The following is a 10,868-nucleotide window of genomic DNA, read 5'->3' on the forward strand; positions in this document are numbered from 1 at the left end:
GGCTGCGGGCACGCGTAACGCTTCTCCTCTCTCCCGCGCAGCCACCCGGCTGGAAGAAGTAGCAGGAATCCGGGCGAAGTTCCCCACAAAAATCCCGGTAAATCTCTGTTTTGTTATCGGAGGTCATTGCCGCTATTTAAAAAGAAATGTTGGGAGCCTCTCACTAAAGCGGGGGGGAGAGAGGGGGCGAAGAGACATGAATGTTTTAGGTTTTGCTAAGTGTGACTCCTATTAAAACAGGTAATTGTTGAGAGGTACCATAAAGAGAAATACCTTCCTCTCCTGGACAAAACCAAGTTTCTTGTTCCCGAGGAGCTGACCATGACGCAGTTCATAACCATCATCAGGTAGGTAGTGAGCACCTGCGGGTCTGTGCTGTGGCTTGCTGCCGCTCTCTGAGCTGAGATCTTCTAGTGCTGTGCTGCAACGTCTTGCTTTCTTCAGTGGGGAGGAGGATGAAAGTATTAGCAATGGCTTCCCTTTCTTTCAAGTGTTTAGAGAAAATCAACAGATGTTTTCCCAGGTGCATTGGGGGAAAAACTGTGGTCTATGCTTTTTGGATTCATAAAGTCGTCTCTCTTTCCCCCTAACTGTAGTGAGTAAAGGTTATATCAGACTCCTGTTCTGCTTTTGTCTTGCTTGATGAACTTGGTAGTGGGGCTCTGTGGTTCTGTTCTGCTTATAGCTGCTCTCTTACTGCACCTTGCTGAATTTGCTCAAGTTCAAAGCAACTCTTAGGTATGAGTGGCATGCAATGTGCTTTTAAATTCTTCTTTATAAAACACCACAGGGAAGAAGTCTCCCAAAGTATTTAGTGATGTCCTCTGACAAAGTAGGAAAGCTATGTGCTTTCCAGCACACTTTTTAAAGAATGGAAAAGATCTGTCTAGATGTTGATCTTCTGTAAAAGATGCTTTTGGCTCTTGGACAGCTTAGGTCCTGATCCTCATATGTAATGTCTCTGAGAAGGACTCTTCTTTTGAAGGTAGGCTTTAAAATAAGTGTAACAGACCTTGCTAGAATCCTTTACTACAGCTGTACTGCAGAAGCTTTTGGTTTCTACTCGGCACTTCTCTCTGGTAACTGGGAACTCCAAAGCCCAGGCTCAGTAGCACTCATGGTCTAACAATGTAAGCCTTTCCTCAGCAATGTAAGCCTCTAAGCTTCCAAGCGTATGGTTAACTTCCTGCTGAGACTTCACACAGCATTTCTTCTACATAGTTCATGCAACTGCTCTGCTTAATGTATTTCATAGACTAGAGTTGAAACCTTCTTAAAGTCGCTGATGCTTAATCCTCTATTTCTCCTCCCTTCTTCAATTAGAAGCAGGATGGCTCTAACTGCTACACAAGCTTTCTACCTGCTGGTGAACAACAAAAGCCTAGCCAGTATGTCCTTGACAATGGCAGAAGTGTACAGGGACTACAAAGATGAAGATGGCTTTGTGTATATGACATATGCTTCCCAGGAGATGTTTGGATGCTTTTTACCTGCTGCTCAAGGGAAAACTATGGAATGCCTTCAAAAAACATAAGGTTGAGTCCATGCGCTGCAGTGAAGCAGTTTGCTATGAACCATGCCTGTGACATGAACCTCGGAGATGCTCCTTCTGATATGAGCTCTTGAGCTCTGTAGCAGGGAGTTATGACCCAAAAGCTGGCAGGACCAGCTTAAGGCAGAAATGGTGTAACACACTTCCTAGATAATAACTTGGATATATATTTTTATATTTGAAGACACTATGGGATTTTTTTTGGAACTGCACCTCCACTCTTCTGCAATATCAATCTTTGTTATGTAACTAATTTTTAAGGTGTCCTTAAAGCCTAAGCCTAACAGTAAAATAAAGAAGCTTTTAAGTGTTGAGTTTAATGTTAGTTTTAATCTGAGAAAAGACTGTAAGAGTCTGTCTAGGAGAGGGTCCTGGAATAATTCTGGGAATTTGAGCTAATGCCTCTTAAATGAAGCATTACCTGCACAGCCACTCTGAATTTTTGAATGGTGTAACAAAGCTTAAGTCAGGTCACATAGGAGCAAAACCATACCTATAAATGGTTCATTAAGCTAGAGGTCTGAGCTGCAAGATGAAACAGACTGTACTAGTGCCAGAGCTAGGTTCAAATGCAGTGTTAACACCTGGATAAACTACTGTCAGCTGTTACAGAAAACACTGTGAGTATCTGTGATACAGATGATTACTTGTTTAAACAAGCAAAACTGATTGCTAGTCAGCATAACCTAAGTGTGGATAGCATGACTTGAACTGTAGTTTAATCAAGTGTTCAAGAATCTGTTCTTATCACTGAATTCTGCTAGTCTAGTCTCTGTAGATAGACAGTCATATTCATCCCCTACAGGCACCTGCTTGTCCGTTCCCCTGAAGGACTTCACTGAGGCTTCTTTCAAGGATGGATAGAGCTATGTGATATACCTTGTGATGAAGAGATATATCAATGTCTCTAGAAAATGTCAAAACTGTTTGGTAGTGAGATGCTGATTCATCTAACACACCAATGGTTTGGTTCCCAAACATGTATTAAAGGAACACTTGACATGAGGCTTAGTCTGAAGTATAGCTCAAGCTAGCTTTCCTGGACTTCTCATATGTGAGGAATGTATTGGAAAGTTGTAAATGTTCTGATCGCATATAATCAACTTAAAACACCAGATCATTTCAAAGTCTGTCACAGTGTGCAGTTAATTAATCAACCTCTGGCAGCCTCAGCTTAGGACAGTCAAATTGTTACAATATGATGCAATTCTTCTGTTCAGTACCAAACTGATTTGCAGAATGATTAATGTAGGAATTACTAGACTGCAAAGAAAGAAGTGTTGACAGTATTTAAATTATGCATAAGGAAGGAATGTGTGTGTAAGCTTTTTGTGGTGGTTCTCCTGCATTAATAATTGCTTGAACTTAAAGCTCTGAGCAGACCTGGGTTCAAGACTAAACCAGTGGGTTTAGAGGGGTACCTGCCTTATTGAAGGTGGTGTTTGCCAACTCATGTTTCATGAGCTGAGGAACAAAGAAATCATTGACCTGACCAACTCAGTGGAAAGGCTAAGGCTGTGTCAGTATAGGTTATGAAAACATGCGGGCTTTGGGATCCCAGAGTCTGTTGCTTGGATAGATTTCACTTATGCTTGTAATGGAAACAGTTTCCATTGCACAAATTGAACTCAAATAGTCATTTGTTACCAGCCCTCAGGGAGGCAGAAACACCTGTTTGGCAGGAGCACCACACAGCAATGTTGAACAGCTGTAGGAACCTTGGGGTGGGGGGAGCAAGGGGAAGTCTCTCTATGTTCAAGCTCTCTTGCCAGTCTAAGAGTTGGGCTAATATTTTGCTTCCTTGGCTCCTCTGTTTGTCTTCCGGTCTTGCGTGGTACTTGGTATGTGAAGAGAAAAGCACTACAGATTCTTGGCTGAAGCAATTTTGTCTGACAGCCAACTTTCTTTGGTTTGTAATGTAATGGCTGAGGTGTAAGTGTTGATCCCTCCAGCACTTACTGACATTAGGCTATGGTGTCTAACAGGCAGAGTCACAGATCGAGCCAAAAAAAGTTACACAAGTAGAAGGTCAGTTGCAGGTAAAGAGCATCATTATAAACCTGTTTAAACTGGCCTGCTGAAAGAGAGGTCCTGTGAGCTGGGAAAACTTCATTGTTGAGTAGTACTAATAGACTTGCTCTTCTACCAGGTGTTAACGCAGATAGGATTAACCACCAAAGACAGTTTTCAAAAAGTCTTAAAATAATAAACTAAGAGTTAGGTGCCCCAATAAATAGGTTATCCTGCTGGTGGAGTTGCTTTGGTGTGACTAGAAGCTTTGGATTCAACCTATTGTCTCTTGAAGTGCAAGGAACAAGGATTAGAAAAGAAGCAAACAGAAAAACTTTGCTCTGACATAAGCAACTGAGATAACAGCAGCTGCCTCCAATGAAGCTGCTGTTTGAAGAGCTAATATTTGCCTAAGCAAATACCTATTGATCAGAGACACATACTTTTTTTTTTTCCCAACGAAGGACACCATGCAGTAAATGGTAAGTAAATTTTATAGTTCTTTCCAACATAACCTCAAAGTAAAAAGGGAAGGCAGAGATGCCCCTTTTCTTGTGAAAGTATCTTCATTTCTGAATTACAATATGGACTTGTGTTATTTAATATCCAAAATATCCACCAGAGAAAAGAAAACATTCTGAGGATACTTATGCTTCTGCCATAGACTACCAACTAAATCCTGAAAGGTGCTCAGTGCTCTGGTTTCAAAGCACTTAGGTATGTATATGCTCTGCTGAAGTAACTTGTTAGATTGGGTCCGCAGCACTTGGCCCCTTGTAAGATCAAGCACCGTGTCCCATCTTCAACTGTAAAACCAATCAAACTGAAAGGACACAACCTAAGTGTGGGATGAGGGCTGAAATTGCTCTTGCTGTTGAAGTCCTTTTTTTGAGTATTGTGTAATATTACGTGAAACAGAGTATTGGGGGAGTTTTGACTTTAACATAGTCAAGCTGAATCATACAGGGGGGAAAAAAACTGTTAAGCTCTGTTTTTTATAGCTTCACCAAGGTACTAAAAAAGCTCTGATGTTAACCACAGATACTGCTGGAGTTATTAAAAGGGGAATACAAAAGCAGCTAAAAGCTGAGGCTGCAACCTTGATACACAAAAATTGTATTTTAATGAAACATGCCATTCATGTCTGTAATGTGTGCCTCTGCACAGTGACTCCTCTGGGAATAGGATGATTTTCTTGTTTTCAAAAGACCTGAGCAAACTTCACTCCTGAGGCACATGCTGTGGGCTCTGAATACTCATAAGGGCAACTGGAGAAGAACATGGTAGCAATTAAAAAAACCAAGCAAACCATAAGCTCTTGTGTTTATTATTAAAAAACCCTAAAGTCTTACCAATGCATTTGAATTTCAAGTGGGTAGAAATCAATTTTTTCTTCTGTGCCTGCTAAGACTTAGAGATTCAGCTGTCTGTACTTTCCTTGCCACAGATGATATCCTACAGCCATCCAGAAACACAGCTACAAACTGTTTCATGCTTTATGGGGTGCAAATTGTCATTTGTTGCTGCAAGTCAAACATCATAACCTCAACTTGGGCTCTAGCACATAAGCAACAGCAGGAGCTTTCCAAACTGTTTGGATTTAAAAATTACTTAACATTGTGTGTGGGTAGTATAAATGAATGAATGGGGATACTAATCTTCTTGCTCAAGTACTGCAGGCAACAAGTTTTGTGAATTTAGATGGGCTTTTTTATGGTTTTCCTGTGCTAACTACTTCCAGATGGTGGTAGCTTCAGGGTAAAAATATTTAAGATACGCTGTTAAACACACTAAGTAACAGACTGTATCCTCCTCTTCAAATGGGGTGTTTTGTTTACATAAGATACAGCAAATTAAGAGGGTCAAATTAATTAACAGGACAGAATATAACCTTCAGCATCAAATTGCACTGCTGTATTCCCCTTGAAAGAAAGCCCCTATAGAAACTATGGGGAGAAACCCAAAAGACCTAACCAAGAGAGGAACTATTTTTAGAACACTGGTTTTTAACTTATGGCCTATGAAATGGAGGGGGAGAGAAGGAGGCTTTCTGTGGAAGACTTCCAAGGGATCCCTGAAAGGTGATTGAGAAATGCAATTGCATATATGTTATAGTACAACCTATAAACAAAACTTCTAATGGTGCACACACTTGCCTTAAGGATCAATGTTCCAGAAAGATTTCTAGACAACTCTCCTGAATTTTAAAATATCCCATTCTTTTCATACAGTTTTGAGTAACCTTGTCAAATTGTAGCAAAAAAAAAAAAAGTTCTGGCTATAGTTTCTTTAGCTTTCTTAAGATGCTTTGTAATGGCAGCTATACCCACTTTTTTTCCCTGATGTTTTTAGGATGCTTCTTAAGAGCAAAAGTTTCTTAGGTATTTGCTATTTGTTCCTATACAGTCCACAATGTGCAAAGGCAGTTACATCCTATAATAAATAAGTCTGACCCTAGTTTAGAGGAACATTGAATATAATTTTAATGAAGGTGGCTGATGCCCTTAAGGCTCCCCTCCAGAAAGTCATAAACCTATTGCTCCCTGCCTCTTGTTTTCCACCTAATGCACCTCTGGTGGCTGTAATGTTCCTGTGCCACAACTGTAGCAGCATAGTCCATGTGGCTTTTGAAGAACGTATAGCAAGTATTGATGCAAGAGTTTGAAAAGCAGCACTGTCTCTTCCACCCCAGCAACAGACTCTTGGGAAGGAGGGAGTGTGCCTGACCGGGTGCACGTGGAGTTTCCAGAGCAGGCAAGGACTGAGGAGGGGCTGTGCAGGCCACTCAACACTTACATCATGGCCAGCAGGGACTGTAAAGGGCCTTTATAAGGCTGTGTATGATTTGTTGCAGGGTGGGCTTGGCTGGTGGTGTTTATTTTTGCAAATACTCCAAGATCCTGCAGTTCACTTTCTGTGTGTAACACCATGGTCTGGATCCTAATGAGGCCTTCAGCCCAAGTCTGTTGTATGTCAGAAAGGTGAGAAAGCTATTGGTTGCGCAGTCCTTGAGATAATGCAGAAAGAACCAGGTTCATCTGCTATTGATCAATAGATCCCTCTAGACCCAAAGCTTATTTCCTGTTTTCAAGCACAAAGCCAAGACTTTATGGCCTTCCAGATGGATTTGCAGGGAAATCTTTAGGTCAGCCAACCGGTGGGTGAGGAGAAGGGGACAGAGTGGGGCAGGGGGTTAAGCATGTGTATTGGTGATTCCACCCAAAGCAGCTGCAGCCACGTAGCCTTCACAAGCCTGCCTGTGACTGACTGGAAAGCCTGAGCCTCAGTATGACCTCACTAAGGCAACTATTACACCCATTAGCTCACAAAGAGAAATTATGAGAAAGAAAACACGCACACACATGCTCACAGATGGAGGGTGGATATATGCATTTCCTGAATAAAAAGCAAACTCTGTCAATGGAAAAAACCACACAGGAGGGTGCTGAAAGGAAGACATGGCAAGTAAAGAAATTCTATTCTTGGTGCTGGCACTACTTCACAGGCAACTTGGCCCTTACTCGGAGAACTTAAAAACTTAATGTCAAGTGAGAGGTACGATTATGGTCTCTGTCTGACCCTCTTCCCCTAAAATGCTGCATCTGTGGTCAAAAATCGAAAGTCAGATAGAGATATGAGCTGCGTGTTTGAATGCTGACTGGCTGAGGAAGAGTAATTCATTTTCCAGCAGCTCGATGCATTAGTCGTCATCAAAATAAAAGAAATATCAATAGGAAAAACAGCTGCTGTGCTACAGGTGAGGGCAGGATCACCAGCTTAGGGCAGATACATCTGTGCTGTCTAGACTGTCAGGGTAAACCAAGCATTGCAGGGCTTACAATGATAATTTTGCTATTCAAAACTATATTGGCTCTGATATAAACCTGTCAAAACTGTCGAGAGAGGCCACAGGAGAAATACTGCATTTTCCTAGGAGGCAGCTGGATTTGGTTTAACCCTCAGCTCTTCCCAGCCATCCTCATGCTCACTGACTTTTGTTCCCATTCTTTTTTTGGAATGGCACCAAGCCTCCCGAGTTTGCAGAACCTGGGTACAGATTCCAAGATTGCTGAAAACTATAAATAATATGCCCTCAGTTGCCATGTGACAAACTTGCATGAGAATTCACAGCTGTTCTGTTATTGTAATTCAGCCTATGTTGGAGCCACAAAATTTGGCTATGCCTTAGTTTCTCTCAGACTTGTAAGCCTCTGTCAGGTCTGGAGCAGCAGTTTAATGGGGTGGCTGAGGCTGTTACTGCTATTTACGTAGCTCCCCCCTTCCAGTGAATTTGGTTGGGACAGAAAAAGTGTCACATCCCTTCTTGAATCAGCTGAAGAACAGTTGTGTGTTTTAACCTTGCTCGTCAGTGTGAACTATTTTTGCTACAGGCACAACAAGATAGATTAATGTAGCAGCTTAATTTCGTGCCCCAGCTCATCCAGCTGATTTTGCTACAGAAGGAGGATGCCTCACATGAGCTCATCCAGTGGCAGGCTGGTGAGAGGTGACAGTCTCCAGGAAAGGGAGAAGGGGGATGTTACAAGAAACTGAGTGGGGGAACTGTTACTGGTACAGGTAGATCTCGAAGGTGATATGGGTCTGCAGGCTAGGCCATGTCAGGACCTTAAAGGAAGGTTTCCTTTGGCTCTGACATCCAAGGCAGCTGGCCCATTAGGCAGGTGTTGAGCCAGATTAGCGTCATGTGCTTCACAGAGGAGCATCCTTTATAACTCAAGGGATAAAGAGTAGGGGAGACGCTGCTATGATTCCCTTTTCTCCCTGAAGAGGCTAAGACACACTCCACATGTGCACCCCCAATAGCTGCTGTCTCCCTGGTCCCAGCACAGAAAATTAACTTTCCACAGCTAGAAGCTAGGGTCTTTGTAGGTAAAGCCCAGAGTGACAGCAGAGGTGTGTGAATAAGGGGCTTGAACCCAGCTCCTGAACCAGACCCCCAGCCTACCTTTCCTTTCTGACAATAACTACCCAACTGCAAGATCTGTGAGAGGCTTCAGTTTTACTAGTGGAAAATTTAGGCAAAACCTTATAAAGTAAATGAAGCAGTTCCAGTAGAAGCTGGAGCATGCACTGAAATTACTGCCTGGAGCCATAAATGCTGCAGAGCTGAAGCTACCATGTTACAGTTCATGGGAGGAAGCACTTATCCACAGGAGGTGGAGAGAAAAAGGAAAGGTCAAGCACTGTAGCAGACATGAAAGGTTTTATGTTTAATTTTCTGGAAAGTTTTTCTTCAAAATATGGTTTTGCCAAGTATCTTGTTTCCTGATTCAAACTGCTGTATTTTTTCCCCATTAGATTAATTTTACTTATATTGGTTTGCCAGGAGGGAAAATCCAAATCTCAGCTTATTTTTATACGGGGGAAAAGATGTATTAAAGAAAATGCTTGGTGATTATACAGTTACACCTGTGTGACTGCCATAAAAATTTGCAATATGTATGGGAACAGGCACTTGGGTAACACTGAAAAGCCAAGACAGGGGTTATTCTATTCTAGACATGTCTCCACATTTTAAAATGAGGTGGAGCTTTCTGCTAATTCTCAGCATAGGAAGTTTTGTGTCTTCTGGGTTTTTTTTGGATGTGTTTTGGTTACATAGAAAGGAGATCCACACACTTTTGGTCAGGCTATGCTTTATGATCTTTTACTAGCGAATGATTTGTTAACTGCAGTACTGCATAACAAGCTATAGTGGAGTATCTATATGTCACGTTACAAAAAACAGAGCATAGAGGTGCAGCAGGGAGCAGTTTGCCAGCACATGGAGGAAATAAATCTGTAATAATTCATAATATTTTGCATGTGTAAGATCCAGAGCTGGCCAACAGTAATTTGCAGAGTGGACATCTTACGTGTATTTTCGTCAAAGAGAACAAGAAATGAGAAACTGAAGAAGGTGAGCAGTTAGAAAAGATATAATTTAACCAAATGTCTACCCAAAAGTGCTGTAAACAAGTCAGCAGAGCTTCTGCAGGCTGAGGCTGTGATGCCTTTTTCAGAGCTTTCTCTACTCATAGGATTGTGTACTCAACAGAGCTGAAAAAATATGTTTGTTTGGGTTCTTATTTGGAGGAATAAGCCCATCTTAGATTTAGTCTCGACTCCCGCATTTCCTGTCTAACTTGACTACTGAGTGATTAGATGACTACCTCATTTGGTGATTAAGGAAAAACTCTGGAAGGAGATTCTAGTGGTAAACTCCCCTGCTCCCATGCCAGGCTCCTTCCACAATTGTTTCTAAAGCACTTCATTTGTGAAACACACAAAACCTACACACACATTATATACTGCTGAAACACAGCTTCATGTGAGGAGGGGAAAGGGAATACCCAAAAGTACACAGTTTCCAAAACAAAGGGAGAAAGAAGGAAGTTATACATGGCAATGGAGTGAAGCTCTTGTTATTGAAAGTGCCATGAGAATACGCTTCAAGGTATCCTTCAACACTTCTTATCATGAGATGGGACAGAGGAGAATGAGGGTGAATGGCTGAAACACAGTTACAGGCAAAATCCATCCCAATGTGTGTGTGCAGCAGAAACCACACATCCTGACTGTTTCTTGATAATTATTTTCTTGATGCAGCAGTCCACTGTTTGGTAGCTAAATCAAATACTTCTTTAATAAGCAATTACCTCTTAGTTCTCCTTGTTCTTATACAGAGATATAGAAACTGTGTCCTGCTCCATCTTTTCTATGTAACTAGAGCCAAAACTTAAACTGTAGCATGAGGGAAAGTTTGAAAGCACTTTGGCAAATGCAAACTAGGAAAAGCCACAGCACCAAGCAATTAGCCAATTTTATAGATTCACAAAAAATAGTTTTGAGAATTACTTTGCCCATCAGTAGATTTATCTATGAATCTCAGCAGAATACTACTGAAGTAAGAAAATACTAAATCAAGGTTACGTTCAGTATGTTTGTAAACAGAGGAGCAAGAGTACAACATAACTTGTCTATGCATGGACTGTGAAGATCAGTAGGTCATTGTAAACTCTCTGGGGGATGTTATAGTCAAATTGAAGTTGAGAGAGACAGTCATGCTGCAAACTGAATGAAGGCTGTATGTATATAGCTTCTCATGTTGATGTAGGGCCTACCTTTCTGGAAATCTGTTAACAAACGTTTTGTTTTTGTGAGATTAATAGTGTGAGGAGTACAGATAGGAGGGACAGCACCTATGTTCAGGACATTTGAAAATAAAATCCTTTGGACAGGCCAAGATTTTTCTTTACACTTGTATTTTCTGACCCTTTGACTAGGCCCATGAGTACTGTTTGTT

The 10,868-nt window shown here is 41.5% G+C and overlaps 1 protein-coding gene across 1 annotated transcript; it reads left to right on the forward strand.

The window, feature by feature from the left end:
- Positions 1 to 40: 40 nt before the first annotated feature.
- MAP1LC3C (microtubule-associated protein 1 light chain 3 gamma) lies at positions 41 to 1,534 on the forward strand (the record flags this gene model as incomplete). The annotated part of the gene is made up of 3 exons (XM_010288496.1): positions 41 to 97; positions 241 to 347; positions 1,324 to 1,534. Coding segments are annotated over 3 exons (375 nt in total), but the record flags the coding sequence as incomplete, so codon positions are not given.
- Positions 1,535 to 10,868: the final 9,334 nt, after the last annotated feature.

This window comes from Phaethon lepturus, unplaced genomic scaffold, assembly GCF_000687285.1.
Source record: "Phaethon lepturus isolate BGI_N335 unplaced genomic scaffold, ASM68728v1 scaffold5066, whole genome shotgun sequence".
In the NCBI taxonomy this organism is placed as follows: domain Eukaryota; kingdom Metazoa; phylum Chordata; class Aves; order Phaethontiformes; family Phaethontidae; genus Phaethon; species Phaethon lepturus.